Source organism: Columba livia, chromosome Z (genome assembly GCF_036013475.1).
Source record: "Columba livia isolate bColLiv1 breed racing homer chromosome Z, bColLiv1.pat.W.v2, whole genome shotgun sequence".
Lineage (NCBI taxonomy): Eukaryota > Metazoa > Chordata > Aves > Columbiformes > Columbidae > Columba > Columba livia.
Window position 1 is genome coordinate 1304931 of NC_088642.1, and position 19414 is coordinate 1324344.

The following is a 19414-nucleotide window of genomic DNA, read 5'->3' on the forward strand; positions in this document are numbered from 1 at the left end:
AGATATGACAACAAATCTGTTCTGTCATAGCCTGTCAACAATTGAATTTGCACTTAATAGTGATAGACTAAGACACCGAAAAGAGAAATGCAAAGACTTTCTCAGTTAATTTTCTCCCTAAATACTCTGCTTTAAAACTGCTGCAGTTTTTGCGACCGCCCACATTTCAGAAGCATTAGAGCCATTGAAGATATCACAAAAACCTTATCAAATTAATCAGGTTTATGCTTCTCCCGCTTCAGTAAGCAAAGGCGCATTTTGGAGGGGATTTGTTCTCACAACCAGTAAATCCTGATTATGGAGATGAGCCTGAATTCTTCCAGATTTATTATTTAACAATTAACAGTATGTGTTTTTCACTTTGGAATGACGATGTCGCTTCTTCAATCTATTTAATCGCTCACTGCTGACAATTTATTTCAGTATTAGGTAAAAGGAGGTGAATTAATTAAAGCATCTAACCTGACTAAGCCTCAGTTCTGTTTTCTGGGGTATGCAATATATTCAGCATAATTAACAAATAAGACTTTACTAAATCTGAGTTTAATTATTTCAAATAATCGTAATACATTGTCGCTGTAGACGAGATTTAGGCTGTTGAAAATATAAATAAAGAGACAAGAGGGCATCAATTGTCAAAATGGACTGACAAGACTAAATATGTTGAAGAGGATGTTTATCCATAAGCTGTAGAACAATGTTGACTTGGCTTTTAATGAACTGACACAAAGCAGCCGTGTGTGGGAATTGTGCTGTGAAGAAGATTCACCTCGACCATGAAATTTGCTCCGTGATAAACACTAAAACTGAGCATCTGTTAAAAGGATCTTTTCTCCTCATGTACTTGGCTTTCTATCTGCAAAATATTTCGTCTTCCTCTTCGTCCCGGTTGGGTGGTTTGCAACAGATCCCACCGGGTTGTCCACCTTGTTGCCCTTCCCCTTGATTCTCTCCCATTGACACTCAACCTGATCATCCCACCCGTCACGTTCCAGACAATCCTCCCCATGGCCCTTCCAATCTAATTTAAAGCCCTCTAGATAAGTCCTGCTAATTCCTGCCCCAGGATCATCTTCCCCTTTTCAAACAGGTGCATCCCATTTGTTGTTAGCAGATCAGGTGCCACGTAGCCGCCCCATGACCAAAATTCTGCCGGTGACACCAGCCCCACAGCCATGTATTGATCTGTTGGGTCTTTCCTATCCTTCCTCATCATGCCCTGCAACTGTGGGCATAGAATCATAGAATTATAGAATCATTTCGGTTGGAAGAGATGCTCAGGATCATTGAGTCCAACCACAACCCAACTCTGGCACTAACCCATGTCCCTAAGAGGAGAACACGGCTTGTGAAGCCCTCGCATCTTTTAGTATTTAGTTTTTAGATGAAGAACGCGTTGCTCACGCTATTTACGTTCTTGAGCCGTAACTAGATCCAATTGGAAAGATCACACGGGGTCGGTTGCGGCACTCACGGGGGTTGGTTGGTTGGGAATCCATGGGGATCATGAGCTTGGCGCGGGTGGCGCGGCGGGCGGCGAGCGAGCGCTCCAACGTGGACATGCTGCTGCCAACGTCCTCCGGCTCGGGACCTGGGCAAAAACAACGCAACAATTCAGTTATTTTAACCCATCATTAAGTATCACGACCTGCAATGACTCCTTGGGCTGCCTTTGCTGAATAAAATGATCGTTTGCATTCTTCTCCAACGGAATTGAGATATCGCATCCCCTTTGTCTCTCAAATGATCTTGAAAACATGATTTGCTTTCATAAAAATGCGGCATCTTTCTTTTACCTGTTACAAACCTCTTTTGAAATCCCAGTATCAAGAGCAGAAAAAAGCTGCATAAATTCGATCCTGACAGCCAAGAATTGGTCTTTGAAATACATCTGAAGGATGAAAATAATTGTGAGATGCCACAAAGTCCCTTGTCCTGATTGTCAGGTGATTCAGGGTGGCTCTTCCATCTTGGTTTTCTATTAGAAATTATGGCAAATTAAAGATGCGTCTGGATCTTCTTGTATTTGGTCCTGGATCATAATCAGCCCATCTAGATGAGAACTGAGATATGTTGCCTGATGTCCAAACCAATTCAAAAATGTCCCTGTGGCTACAAAAATTCTGTTTAGGTGTTGAAATATGGATGCTCTAATTTAGAAACATAAGTATAGGATATCTGAAGTATTCAGAAGTATCTGAAGTATTTATTAAATCAGAATATCTTTATGTCTTCAACTCCTGTGCTGTTTTTTGCCCTCTGTTTGCACCCAATAGCCTCTCCCAAGACTTTCTATCATGATGGTGGACTTAGAACGGTATAAAAACCCAAAATGATGAGTTTTCCCCTAGGCTGAAACCACTGCAAAAATCATCTACGAAAAATGTTTTTCCATTTGGGAAGATGTTCTTCCCATCTCCACCCGGGCTAAGGTCACTGAACACCAACATCAAATTAAAGAAAGTTTATATGATGGTGATGGAAAAAATAAACATTGGAGGATACAGAATAGGGTTGGACAAGAAGATCTGTCAAAGTCCTTCCCAACCCAACTCCCAATCCAACCCAATGGATGACTCTAGATGATTTATCCAAGCCCCTCCCAACCCAACCCAACCCGACCCAACTCCCAAACCAACCCAATGGCTGATTCTAGGTGATCTATCAAAGTCCCTCTCAACCCAACCCAACCCAATGGATGATTCTAGATGATCTAAGTCCCTCCCAAGCCAAGCCAAGCCAAGCCAAGCCAAGCCAAGCCAAGCCAAGCCAAGCCAAGCCAAGCCAAGCCGAGCCAAGCCAGTGGATGATTCTAGATGATCTATCCAAGTCCCTCCCAACCTAACACCCAACCCAACCCAGTGGATGGTTCTATGGTTCTAATTTCCCCGAATCGCCCAGTAAAACCCACCGGTGGGTTGGGGGGTGCTCTTGCTCCCCAGTTGCGTTTCTGACTGGCTGTGGCTACCGGGGGTGATGTCCTGGCAACTCTGCATCGGGGAGTCCCTCCCTGCGGGCTCCGAGCCCGTTGGCTTCTCCATGTTCTTCATTTCCATCTCCTCGTGGTGGATCCACAGGTCCGGGGGTCTCAGGTCCTTCTGGCTGCCCTTCCTTTTCCCGGTGCTGTGGGTCGCGCGTTTCCTGCAGTGAAAAAGAAGATTAAAACTCTCACATATCAATATTTTTCCCCTTCATAAGACCAAAAGGTTGATGTCTTCTTGTTGCTGTCCATCCAAGGAACCTCTCAGGTTGTGTCCTTCAAAGGACAGAAGTTATCAGTGTGGTCCTTTGGCTTCTGGAGTTTTTCATGGTCATTTTTTGCACCAGTTGATGTAGAAATTGGGGGAAACCGCTCTCGCTGGAACAGAAAGGAGTTGCCCAGCTTAATCTGGGGAAAACGAGCACTTGCAGAATTCCTGCCCCTAAAACCAACGACCAAAAAACGCTGAGCGACATCTGGGTTATGTGCATCTCCTACCTCCTTAATTGCGTGCAGCACGTGTTGTATTTCTGTAAATATACACTAAGGTGGTCTTTTAATTACTGAAAAGCTCAGAGTGGTGTTTTCCAGAGCAACATTAAGTCTTCTCTTCATGCAAAAGTATTTCCACGTGTCCATAGACACCATGGGGGACGCTGCTGCGCTTAGACCTTCACCTCCCCTCAACAACATGGGCTATTTATGACAAAATACGCATGTTTTTCTGCTTGAAAGAAAATATATCCTCCTTAAATATGGAGCAAATAATTTACAGCTGGTGAGAAAGTTGTATCAGAAATCTGGTCATTTAGATGCCAAAAGTTAATTATGTAAAATGACGGTATTTCGACAAGCAGGAATAAAGAACATGGAATAAAGGCAGTTCTTTAATACCTTCTTGCACAGACCCATGTGCCATCCTCATTAACAAGAATAATTACAAGCGCTTCCATTCCAACCTTAACTTATGACCTGCCTCAAGTTCTTTCTGTCCATAATTTTGCTTCTAAACAAAGAAATATTTTCTTCACTTGAGGATTTTCTATCATTTTCAATCGAAAATGATTCATTTCTCCAGGCTGGAACAAGGTGTGAGAAATTCAAGCCCCAAAGTAATTTTATACACAACTCAAATGATAATGAATGTGTCATTCCAGCTGTAACTACAAATCGCTACAGCAATGATAGGGTTGAAAAAAATATATGCCACGATCTAGCCTGGTTTGCCTCGTTTTTCTCACAAATTATTGATGTTCTCACAGCCCGTGAGCAGCAAAAGGAATCAGAGCCGGGAGTGCATCGGAAAAAGTCATCAATAAATGAAAATCAAGCCTCCCCTGGAATGATGTTGAGGTTCAGCTTCCAAAAATGCATCTACCCCCAAATTCGTGGGGTGGTGGGATCGTTTTGCACCACACAAGGAGTTTATACCTATAGAAACAGCCATGAAAGCAGCACCATTGGCTTCAAACCTCGGCAACTGATGCCTTGGAAGTTCATGTTGAGATTTACAGTGGAATTCACATTTAGTCCATTACCCATTTGCTAAGTGGAGCAGGGCCTGGGAAGACAAGGAGTTTGCAACTGAAAAATGAAGTTTCTCTTGTTCTTCAGTTATTTTACACCACAAAACGCACCCAGTTTGCACCCCATGCTGATATCTATTCTTTTCCTAAGGACAGATGTAAAACCAGACCTCAGCTCTGCCCTTCTAATACATATCACGCTCATGCAATCTTGAATAATGACAGAACTAAGCCTGTACTTGCAGAATAAAGTCTCTAGAGAGCAAACTCTTTCTTATTATCTATTTGTGGAGTTTTCAGCACTTCAGCCATCACCCAGCACACCCACAAAGCTCCGACACCGCATCATTTTTCAATTACAAACCCAGATTACTCTTCATTTTCCTGTTGCGTTCCTCCAGAGAAAATAGTTCATGTTCTACCAACTCAGCCTCATTTATTTTTCGAGCAACAACTGCAGACGTCTCTATCTGAAGAGCTCGGAAATAAACTGTTCTCCTGGGCTAAACAAGTTTTTGCTGTATTATTAAAAGCATTCAGTGCTGGATGGTTTTGCTCATGGACACAGACGCAATGTCGTAACCACCTCCTGCATGAACCACTTAGAAGATACTCAACGATAAATGCAAACATTAATTCACCTTAATTACCCTTCCAGTGTTAATATTTTCTATTTTTAGCTCTTTCAAGCTGGTAAAAATGTGCACTTTGCCTTTTGCGTCGTATTAATGGAAATTCAACTAGTAGAGAGGCCCTGTACAAAACACAATAAAGGATTTAAACCAGCCTTAGCTTATTTTTTGTAGCCCCCACCCAACATACTAATTGGTCGAACACTTGTTCAAGAACATGCTTTATTTTTAATGTCTTAAATAAGCACTAATTAATTACCTAAGAGGCTCGGACTAGATGTTCACCCTCACCTTTTCTCCTTGGGAAGTCACAACCTCATGTTTCCAGTCCATACGCTGATTTTTCTGGCACGTTATGGATTTCTGTTATACTTTGAAGCCTTAAAAAACACTCCTGGAAGAAGCAGGTCTACAAAGTGGTATTTTCCCTTATTTTAGGGGTCATCTTCTCTAAGCTTAAGCTCTGAATGGACCTACCTGGCCCAGGAGCAACGACAACATCGTTAGTGTTGACAACGAGCTCCTCATGCTTTGAAGATATAATTACAGTGAGTGGATTAATCTCAATTATTGCACGATCCAGAAACAGGGCAGAAACAAAGTCATTCCTACCAGCACCCCCTGTTTCGGGGAAATTCAGGATTTCCTCCCGTCGTGTGGAATTTAAGGTCCATGCTTTAATTGATATCGCCCTTTTTATTCCCCGCTTTGATTGCAGAAACGGTTCATTTGGGGCAACTTGGGCGAAATGGGGATAATGGTTCGTTTGGGGCAACCCACTGTATAGACATTAAGAACTTAAACAGCAAATCCAAACCCACCAGCATCTCCAAATGGCGAGTTCTCCCATGTCTTGGAGACCAACGATTCTTTGAACGCTCCTGTTCTTCCCACGGGCTACAGAGGAACTCGAGGTTGATTAAGTCAAGCCATCTAATTCTGGATAGACGAACCTTTCTGCTTCTTTGTCTCCCAATTCCATTTGCATTGTCAGAAACTCCAGAGAACTTCAGCCTTGATTCACCCAACTCTACTCAACAGAGGAATTGCCATTGTGTTCACCCCATGAACTGATTTTCAGTGGCTCAGACTCACAAAGGAAGCAGATTTTCCAATCAGTTCATCATTCAACTCCCCCAGCGCTCCTGAAAGGCCAGGCCCTTGCTTTTCTGATTTCAACCCCCTAATCTCAAATATCAATTTATAGAGAAAGCGCTTGCCCCGTTGACTTGAAAACCCAACAAGCTGCCCATGCCCGACCAGCCCAAAGGTGATTTCGGCAAACGCGGAACTCTTGGGTTCCCCGATCATCCCTTTTTTATCATTACTTTATCATCACTTCCTCGTGCCCAGTCTTTCATAATAGTATATATATTATTATACATTAATTAATAGTATATATGCTATTATTTTACTATTCATTGTATTATTATACTATTATTTTACTATTAACTCATTGTGTTATTATACGAGCTAATAATAAAATAATAGTAGAATTTTCAATGCGTTAAATACATCAAACCCAGTCTGTTTCAAACCCATTGGCTCTGCCTCTAATTTCACATAAAACCTGAAAATAATAGTATATAATAGTATACAATAGTATAGTATAGTATAGTATAGTTTACATATAATATCTAGTATACTATTAAATAGTATATATTATATAATAGTATAGATATTATTATACACTATTTAATAGAATATATACTATTATTTTGCTATTAGCTCATTGTATAATAATACAATGAATATTAAAATAATAGTATAATTTTCAATTAATAATATGTATACTATTATTTTACTGTTAACTCATTGTATAATAATACAATGAATAGCAAAATAATAGTAGAATTTTCAATTAATAGTATATATACTATTATTTTACTATTCATTGTATTATTATACAATGAGCTAATAGTAAAATAATAGTATATAGTAGAATTTTCAATGCATTAAACGCATCAAACCCAGCTCTGTTTCAAACCCATTGGCTCCACTTCTAATTTCACATAAAACCTGAAAATAATAGTATAGTATACCATTATATATTATATACATATATAATATATATAGTATACTATTAAATAGTATATATTATATAATAGTATATAGAATAGAATAGAATAGAATAGAATAGAATAGAATAGAATAGAATAGAATAGAAAGATATTATTATACACTAATTAATAGTATATATACTATTCTTTTACTATTAATTGTATTATTATACAATAAGCTAATAGTAAAAGAATAGTATATATACTATTAATTGAAAATTCTACTGTTATTTTACTATTCATTGTATTATTATAGGAGTTAATAGTAAAATAACAGTAGAATTTTCAATGCATTAAACACATCAAACCCAGCTCTGTTTCAAACCCATTGGCTCCGCTTCTAATTTCACATAAAAATGGAAAAGAACTTTATGCCTAATTTTCCCCAGGTATTTAAGAATCATCTGGAGAACCAGTTGCGGCTGTTTTTTACCGGCGGACTTTAGGAGACAGAGTGTGTGGAGAAGACAACATCCTCCTAAAGGTGAGCGAGCGAGGACCGTCTGTGTTTCTCAGAGCCGGAAAGTCTGGCAGCATCACCAGACACAGACAAATCCTTTCCTTTTTGCCTCTAAATCAATGCAATCGATCCTTTCCTCTGTTTGAATTATCTATAAACAGCAGCGAGCTGTGCAGGGCAGACTTATTTTTCAAGGCTCGCCACGTCGGGGATATTTATTCTCCATGGTTTATTGCGCAGCCTGGGGATATTCTCCACTCACCCGCAAAGAGTGACGCCTCTAAAATGAAAAGATCGAGCCCCAAAATGCGGCTCAGCCCCCAAACCTGTGTCTCCATGCTTTGTTATTGCCCGTATGTATTTGGATTTATCGGTGAACGTACTTCCTCTGCTGCGCCGAGGAGCGCCGGGTGCAGATGACGGCCACGGCCACCACGGCCACCACCGTGATGACGCCCACGGTGACCACGATGATGACGAGGAGGTTGCTGTTCTTCTGGGGGGTGACGCTGCCGTGGGGCGGGTGCATCTGCCCGATGGGGGGCTCTGAAAGGGAAACAGAGGACGGTTGGCTTGGATTGGGTCCCCTCCGCCTTTAGGAGTCATAAGATACAACACATGGCGCCCGTTGGGTCGCATGAATTCCTCCAAAAAAGCAGACGGAGGGTGCCCTAAAGTGCTGAAATTCAAGTCTTAAGAAATAACTGTTTCCAATTTTCTGGGTGTTAATAACCCGATGTTGCGAGTCAATAACTCCGGACTCATTTTCGCTATTATCAGCTGCAAATGGAAACGCGGGGACTATGGATTTCTTTCTTTACAGCCCAATATTTACAGGCACATACATATCTCATGCGTGACCGCCTGGTTCATTTGTCAGTGCTGCGTTCGCCCCGCAGCTGGGCTCACATCGCATTAGATTTCATTTATTGCTACGCTCCCCACGCCACACTCGAGCAGGTTCGGGGCTCAATCTTCCAAAGCGATGAGCTGCCGTCGTTTCAACGCGGCAGCAAAATGGGGACCAAAAAGAGCATCATTTCTGGTGTCGAGTCCCAAACCGACTTCAACTGCTGGTCCCTCGCTTTTCACTTGATTTTAACCCATTGCACATCTTATATTTTTATTATCTTGCTGACCCAACGCAGGGTTGGGTCATACGTTACATACACAAAACACTGAGCAATCCTTTTTTGCATCCTATAAGGTTACAAACTCACAAACCCCAAATTATCTTTCCACTTAAACATGGAGAAAAATTGAATATTGGTGGAATGGGATGTAAAGGGAAGAGCTGAGCTACATATGGCCAAGATTTCATAAGTAACTCAGGAGTCTTCACTCTTCGACAAGTTGAGTTCAACTCAAGTTCTTGAGTACGACTGAAGGCAAAATGGATGAATCTTTCAAAAAAACAGTTTTGGTTAGGGCCAGATATAATTTAATTGCAATATTCTGCCTTGACTTTCCAACCTAACAGCCTTTCTTTACTTAAATAATTATTGTATTTCAATAATTCGCCCTTTTCTTGTCGTTTTTGGGGATGTCTGAATAGGACAAGTAGCGGCGAGTGCTGTCCTTTTGTCATTGCAATCGAGTACACAAATCCCAAAGATTTGGGGGTTTGATTTCTTTTTCATTTCCAAAGTGAGTAAAAGGCATTGTAAAAAAATAAACCATCGAAAATACAGTGGGCATCAAGAACAAGTTTTTCTCCCTACCCTTTATTGCAGGTCTTTTTACCTCTCAAAAGTAATTTCTCCTATATTTATGATGAGCTACTATGAAGAGCAAGTTTAAAGCACACAAAAGTGTGTGTTGGCTGCAGAAAGCAGAACAGAAAAAGGCAACAAAAACTCTGCATTCCCTCCTCGTCTTGGCTGAGGAAAATAATCAACGTGAGTTAATCAGCTATGCGCCTCCTAATTATTTGCTGCTTTCAAACCTCACTTGATAACCACATTTGAGGGAATCTTGTCTGTTTTTATTCAATAACGTGAGATGACGACGCTCCATTAGGTACCGGAGATGGGGTCAGGAATATTAAGTTATTGATAGAATAACTACACCCCGGCTGATTAGGTCCAGTTAACGTTTGTTAACCCATAAGGTTTCCTCTCATTACTCCCTATTTTAGGACAGGATTAATTAACTAAAAAAAGACTAAATTCTGCATAAAGCTTAAATTGAAATATAATAATGAAAAATGCATTTTACAATTCTTAAGTGGTTATATTTTAGAGGCATTGCCATTGCCACACCTGGAGTATTGTGTTCAGTTCTGGGCCCCTCAGCTCAGGAAAGAGATTGAAGTGCTGGAGCGGGTGCAGAGAAGAGCAACAAGACTGGGGAAGGGACTGGAACACAAGCCCTATGGGGAGAGGCTGAGGGAGCTGGGCTTGTTTAGTCTGGAGAAGAGGAGGCTTAGAGCTGAGCTCAGCACTCTCTAGAACTACCTGAAGGGCAGTTCTAGCCAGGTGGGGCTTGGTCTCTTCTCCCAGGCAGTCAGCAATAGGACAACGGGGCTTAAACTTAAATTTAGGCTGGAGATGAGAAAGCAATTCTCTGCAGAGAGAGTGGTCAGGCATTGGAATGGCTGCCCAGGGAGGTGCTGGACTCACCGGCCCTGGAGGTTTTTAAACTGAGCTTGGCCATGGCACTTAGTGCCATGATCTAGTCAATGGCCTGGAGTTGGACCAAGGCTTGGACTTGATCTCTGAGGTCTCTTCCAACCCAGTCCATTCTGTGATTTTTATTTACCATTCAGGCTGCTCCTGTCGATCAGGTTGGTGTCCACCGGCCAGTAAGACCCGTCCCCATGACGACCTGTTGGCCAAAAAAAATAGCGTCAGATACGGTTTGACAGGTAAACCAGCAAAGTCAAGTTTGTTGCTTGAGACAGCGCCTGCCTGACAAGGTGTAAACCTTTCAACAGCGGGAGAAATTCATCCCATATGTGCTGGGGAAAACCTGTCACCAAAGGAGGCTTTGGAAAGCAAACTGCATCCCAGCCCTTTGCACAGCTTGCCTGCTTCTGGTGATGTTTTTTATTTTACCTCCTCCAAATGTGCTCGTTAGAGTGACAAACGAAGGTGCCACGGCAGCATCCGGCTGTGTCGGCAATGGTTCCGACAGCTGCTTTTGCTCACAAGCGGCGGGACGGGGATGGACAGAAAATCCCAGGCACGTTGTCCGCCCGCCAGGTGCTTTCCATTGCAATTAAGCAAAGATATCTTGAATTTATTTTCCTGCTTGTGGAAGCCAACTGCTTGGTTTTTAGAAGAATATCACCTCTTTTCTAACCCTGATATTAAACAAACAAAAAAAGAAGGGATATAATTCTTATTCCAAAAATGTTTTGGCTGTTGGCGCTGCAAATATAGGAAAAATTGAGGCGCTCGTCTTCTCCTCTGCTTTATTTTCTCCTGTTTATTGGCTTTGGGCTGATGGTACGTCCATGTTTTTGCCAAGACGAGCATCTTGGCTTCCTCGCGTCCCACAGAAAGGTTGGTAGAGTCCTACCAAGCTCCTCTTTGCCTCTACCGAAATGGGAGAAGTCAAAGTCACTGGTAGAACCGGCTCTTCTGGCAAAGACCAAACTTGTGCCACCGGCCTGCTCTTGGTATGGACACACTGCACTATCGCCAAGACACAAATGTGGCTAAACATTCCTATAAAGCTCATTATTTTTTAAGTCAAATGAAGCTTCCCAGGTGCCACAGTCTCAGGTGATGCTCTACTGGGACTTTGGATCATGGACACGTCTTCTCCTAAGATGAGCGGCAAATCTACACCAACTCCATAAGACCCCCAGACACTTGAATTATTGGCTCTGCCATCCCTTAGGTCAGTTAAATATGAATAATATTAATAAATATTAATTGAGGGTGAGTTTTGATACATGAAGGGCTATTGTAAAAATCTTAGGGCAGGGAATTACCAGGGATTACTCCAGATAATTTCTACATCCAACAAGTACTATTTGTTGGTGCTGTGCGCCGTTAAACAACTTATACTTCTTGTATTTCCATGCATTGCAACGAAATTCGCCCGAATCACTTTGTCTACCAATTTGGGAAGTGTTTTGTGATGAATGGCCCTAAATAAATGGGAGATGATTATCATCAGAAGAGACTTCAACATAATCATCTTTTCAATCAGCGTAATTGCGCAGTTACAACCACTTGAAGGCCAGGAAGCAAGGTTGTGAAATGTTGTGCTGTGAAAGCGGGCAAAATAAGGATAAATGGAAGGGATACGGTAAATCTGTTTAGCGAGATGACACTAAAGCCGTTTATTCACACTGCGGCGTGTGAATATGTTGCGACCCTGGGTTATATTGTGTTTGGGAAGCCGGGTATCTCCACAAGAGAGTGCTAAATGTTTTCTGGTTTGTTATGTTTAGCCTACACTGAAGCATCTTAGGGGCAGCGTAACACATTGGAAAATTTAGTCAGGATATTGGAGACTTAGAAAAAAACAAGTTCCAACTTTAGTGCTTTTTGCATTAAGGGAATAGCACTTTTCAAGGCATTATACACGACATTTTTGTTGTAAAATATTTGTGTTGGCAGCTGCCCATTTAATTTCTGGCTCTACTACGGCGACGGGCACTTTTGCAAGAGCATCCAGAGGGGGTTGTCTCAGCCACGGCTCAGGAAAACAACTCGATACACAGGATTAACCCTTCTGAAAATGTCATTTGTGCTTCCTATGGTCCCTCCTTAGGATGCTTTCAATTTTTTGGGGAAGAAAGAGGCAAACTCGATGCTTTCCACGGTCACGGTAGGAGACGCTGTGGTTATTTTGCGGTTGATATCGAGCTGTAGATGTATTTTCATGCAGAAAAGCGAGCACAGGAAGGTTACAACTGGGCCAAGAGCAACGCGCTGGCAATAACCCAACGTGGCAAAGGTTGAACCGCAGACAACCAACTAAACTGAGTTTTGCACCCTCTTGCTCTGTAAACCAAAGCAAGTGATGCTCTGTGAACTCGGAATATGCGGAGCGCTCAGAAAACAACCGAGCAAATCAAATGTATTGAAGTTTCCTAAGATAAGCAGAAACACTTGTTCAAAATTGTTGGCGTTCCCTTTTATCAAAATCTACAGGGGATGTTATGAAGCATTTATAGTCTAAAGGCAGAAATTGGCTTTTTTTTGGCTCTAATTCCAAACTGTTGACAAGTCCTATATTGCCAAAATACAGACTAAAGAATATAATACTGTGTTATCGAATGAACACTGGGGCGAGATAAACCACATTTCGTTCATCTCTTCTTTGCCCAGTTCGCCTCTCCAATGACGCTTTGCTGCCAGGTAAGTGAATTTTGCTTTGTGAACTGGGGAACCAAGAGCCGTCATTAAAGACAAATGACCCGCCGGAGTTAATTGATGCCACTCAATAAGAATTGCGTTGGTGGCAGAGACGGCTCGAAGGGCCCTGTCCAAAGCACCGGGTAATTTTAAGTCTCCCGTTGACTTCGGTTGGTTCAGGGTGATTAAAGAATTCGCTGTGATGATTTCTAAGGTAAATGAGCTTTTAGACGGTTTGATTTTGTTCATCTTAATGCTGGTGCTTGGAGTAGTCACAGTGAGGCCTGGTCCTGTTGACTTGGCTTTGCCAGAGTTGCCTGATGATCAAGATCTTAACAGAATGAATCGAGGTCACGTAAAGATGAAACAGCATTCAGGTATCAACAAGCCTATGGAAGATAAAACTAAAGGCGGAGAATTTCTTATTTACTACAATCCTAAAGCACAAAAATACAAAGAACACAATGCGCACAAGTAAAATGACCCAGTGACAAAATATGCTCTGGGTTATGTCCAGCGATGCTCCAGCTCAAAGTAAAACCCAAGAAAGGGTCTAGAGTTGACTTGGATCTTCTAAATGGCGCTTTATTGCCTTCCCTAAGAATTATTTCTTGCAAGTTAACTCATTAAGACAGTAGCTGTTAAGTGAAGCTGGGGATTTGCAGTTTAGACCTCGCTTTGCCTTTTAAACTAGTGTGAAGTCAAGAGTTCAAGTCCAACTAAACCTCCCAAGACCAGGCCTGAGCTTTACAAACGTCCCCGTGATTGTTTCCTCTGGCAGATGTCACAAAAATGTACAATAATTAAAAGAAATACTTGGGAATAAAGAGGTCTAAAGAAAAATATCCTAGCAACAGACTTCACAAGTATTCAAATGGAGATAGGAGCGGAGGAACCGAGACTAATCAGACATATATTCATATTTGGAAAACTTACATGCTAATGCCTTGAAAAGTTGACTAAACCTTGCTATTATGAAACACGAGCTGCTGGTTTGAGAGAAAAGATGATTTATGATCTCTCACTTCTGAACTTTCATCTCTAACCCACCAAATGGTGCAAGAGGAACCTGGAAATTATGCCGAGCTTAATTATACTTAATGGGAATTATTCAGAAGTGCAACGGAGAGACTCAAAATGTATTTCATACAAAGGAGCTTGACATTTTAATTGGCCCTTCAGAAAAGAGACAAAACAATTTCCTCTCCCGAAACATTTACATCTCTCCCCATCAAAGCAGCAGCCTCAGCCGAGCAGAACTTCATTAACAAGATTAATTAGCACGCCAGCGTCTGCCTCATCAGGTGTGTGGCCCAGGTGAAGAGCGCGTCCCCCCCTCCCCGGTGTGTCCCCCAAAAGAAAAGTGACATATTGATGGCACCGTACCTTGGTCATTGGCCATTTTGTCGGGATGCTCGACTGCAAGAAAGAGAGAATGGCATTAGAAGATGACGGCTCCTCGGAGGCAAACCCAGACATCCCATTGACTATAGGAGGAGCTTTATGCCCTTTCTCAGAGAAATCCTGAGAGGACAAACACAGAATTATCCACTAGTTCAAGCTGGGTGGGACTCAGAAGGATTGTTGAGTTCAACTCCCTCATAGGACGACCTAAAATTTAACCACACGACTAAAAGCATCATCCCGAACTCTAAAACGTGCCTTATATCACATATTTTCACTAATGTGCAACCTTGGCCGCGGTGTTTTTTTCATCCTCTTGTTCTTTTTCTATATGATCCGGGAAGTTTAATTAACCAACGAGGGAAAGCGAGAGAGAAGCTGCTTCTGTGAATAAATCAAACCACCTACAAACTCAGCTTGACTTGTAGTCTCATTGTTTCAGCTTCTTGCAAAGGGGTTTAAAACTATCTACATGGTTTTGGCGTAATAACCATCAATGATCTGAAGCGCGCCAGACAAGACTTCAAAATTCAATATTACAGAAATTCAATATTACAAAAATTCAATATTACAAAAATTCAATACTACAAAAATTCAATACTACAAAAATTCAATATTAAAAAATTCAATATTAAAAAAATTCAATATTAAAAAAATTTCAATATTAAAAGCTTTCCTGCCCAGCTACAACTTCTGGCGGAGGGAATTAAACTTCATCAGTAGCTACTATGAACGAGCATTACCCAACCCTCCGCTTCGTAAATGATGCAAGAAGCTTAATCACTGGAAACTGGGGCAAAAAAAGTGATTTGGCACATGAATCTGGAAGTTAAATAGAAATGCCTAAAAGTCCGGGTGCTATACCTGGGTTATCACCTTTTCCTGGGGAGAAACGTCTTAATGCCAAGCGGCTGAAGTTTGAACCGGGACGCGATGCTGAACCAGCCCGGGGAGCAGCATTAGAGGGCACTGCAGGGCTGGAAATGCTGCCCCAAAGCATCCCCAGCACATCTTCCCTTCCCAACCCACCTCATCCAGCTCTTTATTGTGGCTACAGGAGCCTTAACAGGCAACCAGTTTAATTTTCTATGTATTGATGAAATGTTTGGTGGGATCCCGCTAGGCGGAGAACGGTTCTTTAATTTTCAGTAATTAAAGGTGCTCGAGGTCTGTTTGCAAAGGCTGGCTGAAATCCAAAATAAGTACAGCTGAGAAAACACACGTAGTAAGCGCGGTTCTGAGATTTGCTTGTTTCTGTAACAGAAAGAAAGAATCACCGACAAGTAATTTATCCTCCTTCCTGTCGCCGTTTCATCCATTCGTTCTTTGGTTGTCACGTTTCAAATGTATTCCCGACTATTGATTTCCTTCTGCAACTTCATCCGTTTCGGAACGTTTTATATGCCATGAAAATAATGTAACGCTGAGAGTTGGAATTTAACTTTAGGGAAAAGCCGTGACTGCAAAAGGCTGCAAAATATACATATTATTTGGGCACTTTGCTCCTCTTCTATATATATTTATATATAATCTATGTATATATAATACTTACTGAAGTCATCGAGACTCAGTAAAGAATAAACTCCTAGTAATAACCTCAAATTTTGGCCTAAACTATAGAACAAAACCGTTGTCGTTCAATCCATTTTACCTTCCTATTCCAGGTCCCTAAGAACACCTGTATCAGATTCTTTATGCTTTAAGTGATAAATTCAACCAGCCGGAGCGGAAAAAGAGCGACTGATGCGACCTGTTGTAGATTGATTCAAGTTTGCAGCGTAACGACAATCCCCATCAGCCAAAGATTTGCCCGTTTGCCTGGATATTATCATAAAGTTGGAAGAATATAAAGTCATTGCTCCACGGTGGCGTTATTTACTACTAAACACCCCTTTTGCTCCCAGATCGCTACGTTTTCATTAGCAAAGTCGCTACAAATACTCGCGTCGCGCTTACAACACGAGTAACGGACTTTTATGTACATGGAACAAGATGGTGGGCGACTTGGTGGGTCTTTGACGCTGTGTAGTTGCTCGTGATTTACGACGCCTTCTGATCGCGACGTAGATTTGCCGGCATGTCACCATATGGCACATCCACATCTGCTAATAATCATTAAGGGCAGGAAAGCGATGTTTTTGCATAATTCAAAATGCACTCAAGACTTCAGAAAGTCTTTTCACCTCGAGTGTAGGGATAGATTTGTCAAAAAAATAGTCGAATGTTATTGAACATGACATATTTAGGGTGGATATCATCAAGTATTCATGGCAGGGTATTAGACATAGCCCTTGTAGGCTATTACAAGATGTAACAAACGCGTAAATTCATCTTTCTGGTATCTGTTGGCGCCGTCTGATCTCAGACTCATTTCCCAAATGAGCTTCATGGTGCGTTGTGTAAACATTACAAAGTAGCTGATACCGCGCGCATTAATCTTTTGGTTTAGTTTGATATCCGACTCTATCTTTTCATATCTCATTAGTCTGTGGTTATTATATCTTGACACCTCGACTCATTTTAAACTCAGCCTAATAGGCGACTTGTGCTTGGCACAAATTGTTGAGCATGAAATTAAGTTGGCACCATCCCCCTGATGGAGACGAAGCGCCCGCAAAGTCTTATCTCCTCCCATTCCATGGCAGGGGAGGATGAATAATCAGGATCTTCCCAATAATTCATTCCAAGCAAAACACACCGTGGACAAGGAAAGTCCCGCAAACCTGGGCAGGGGGTGATAAGCTCAGAATAAATTGATATCATTTTTCTTTTCCTTTCTAATTCATGGAAACTGTTGCAGGAGGCTTTTCATTCCCGGTTTGAACGGTCAATGCCATGTTTTAGCGTAGGAAAAAGGGCAATCTGCGCTTGTTTTGCTGGGATTTGCTGCAGCTCGGCTTAAATGAAGCCACTTTGAATTAATTAACAAGAGGCTTGGGTGTGAACACTAATTCCAAGCCTTTCAGGCCCAGGTTTGAGGCCGAATTACCCGAATTCCCCTCCAGCCGTGACTTCTCAGGCCCAACCTGCGTCCAGTTCCAACCACCTTCCGCCAAGATGTTAATTTGATATCCAAATCGCTGGGTTTTCTGTATAGACACAGCAATAACCTGCTCTCTCCTTCCCTGGAACAGCTTTGCTGCTTATGCCATCGGAGTTTTTCATTAATTACATGTCTTTTGTGAAAGTCATTTCCTACCTTGGTGCCGATGAACGAGTGACAGCTAAACCCGAATATTAATCTCGCTTACATCTTCATAACTAATCATTTCGGGGTAGATCATGTCAAGGCTTCGCACAGACAAGCGGCGAGGAAGGGAGAAGAGGAATTTTAATGTGCAATTTTCATTGGAAATGGACTCTTTGGCACATCGGTGCCGAAACACCAGCTGGAAACAAAGCGGGTGCCCCTGTTTTGGCTGCTAAGGGAGGAGGATCAGGTATTAATTAGTTTGTTGTTAATAACGAGGTGCTGAAAATATCTTCCCCGCGCAAAGTCAAGTTGCATCTCAGTTTGCTGAGATTTTTCAGCGTCATTTTGCACCTTTGTTAATAGGAGCGACTCATTACAGGTTCCACCGAGGATCCAAAACGCGAAGGAACCTCCCTGGAGAAATCCCGTCAGCTCCAATTACCTTTATTATTGACGCTAGAAAGCTAAGTGGTGTCAAAGTGCTTTCCCTCAACTGATTGAATTTAAAATATATAGCTCCTGCCTCATTATGTGCTTTACTTTTGCCAACTACGGCGTGCGACGTTTCGCTTTCATCTCCCAACAAGTTTGAAGCAGCGCGATGCCTTCTGCCTGACGCGGAATTAGTCGCAAGCTCCCACCGTAAGAAAATCCTATAGATTGTTAGTATCCAGATGATATAGATCCAAACCTTTCAGCGTGCGGAAGAAAACGGGCTCGGAAAGGGGCCCGATGCCCTTGGCGTTGCGCGCTTGGATCCGGAAGTAGTAGACGGTGTCCAAGTTAAGGTCCATGATCTGGTGGGTGAGCCGGTCGCCGCCGATGGATTCCATGATCCAGTCGTCAATCGGAGAGTTCTTGTCCAATGTATAGAAGAGGATATAAGCTGGACAAACACAAGAGTTCCATCAGAATTTCAAACTGCAGCGAAAAATCAGATTTTCAACAGATCAGCGTTTGCTTTTTAAAGCAGGGATGGGCCTCCCGTCAAAACATCCTTGAGGAACGTCATGAAAATAAACATCTGTTTGTAGGACAAAGCCACAATCACAGCATTCGCCGGCCAATAGGTTTACCCAATAGAAAAAGAAGCACCTTTCCCTTTCCCTTTCCTTTTCCCTTTCCCTTTCCCTTTCCCTTTCCCTTTCCCTTTCCCTTTCCCTTTCCCTTTCCCTTTCCCTTCCCTTTCCTTTTCCCTTCCCCTTCCCTTCCTTCCCCTTCCCTTTCAGTTCCTTTTCCCTTCCCTTTCCCTTTCCTTCCTTTCCTCTTCCCTTCCCTTTCCTTTTCCCTTCCCCTTCCCTTCCTTCCCCTTCCCTTTCACTTCCTTTTCCCTTCCCTTTCCCTTCCCTTCCCTTCCCTTTCCCTTCCCTTTCCTTTCCCTTTCCCTTGAGGCCCGTTCCCACTCACTTCAGCGTATTGTCCACCCGAATGCCCATTTCTCCTCCCTAACATCTAAATTTCAGTGTAACCAGAACCTTTTCACCCAAACATCTTCCTCGTCAAGTGCTGCTGAGATCATCAAGTGCAATTACCCACATTACCCAAGTCTGACCTCAAAATCGGTATCGCGGGGCGACATCCACGTGGAAATATATCCTGATTTTATTGGGCATTTACATGGGGACACCCCCCAACCCATTGGATGGCAGCGACCATCAACTACATGTTTTTGAAGCTGGACAATATTTCTCCTAGTAATTATATCCCTCCGAGATGTCTATTAACAGCCTAAAATGATCATTTTGTCAGGCAATACAAGGGTCTTTTTCCTGAGCATTATTGCCTTAAATCGTTATTGTAAAGTTAAATATCAACCAATAAATTTTCCCAACCTATCATTATGT

General features: G+C 42.1%; 1 protein-coding gene across 4 annotated transcripts in view; it reads right to left on the reverse strand.

Annotated features, from left to right (window-relative positions):
* Positions 1–19414, reverse strand: part of LOC135577386 (netrin receptor DCC-like) — a 284177-nt gene that overhangs the window by 17820 nt on the left and 246943 nt on the right. For all 4 annotated transcript variants that reach the window (XM_065046801.1, XM_065046800.1, XM_065046799.1 and 1 more), the window contains exons 20-25: positions 18262–18456; positions 14360–14392; positions 10419–10484; positions 8042–8204; positions 2912–3141; positions 1475–1591 (exon numbers count right to left, since the gene is read on the reverse strand). In XM_065046801.1, coding sequence (XP_064902873.1) covers positions 1475–1591; positions 2912–3141; positions 8042–8204; positions 10419–10484; positions 14360–14392; positions 18262–18456 — 804 coding nt within the window. The remainder of the gene's footprint in view (positions 1–1474; positions 1592–2911; positions 3142–8041; positions 8205–10418; positions 10485–14359; positions 14393–18261; positions 18457–19414) is intronic.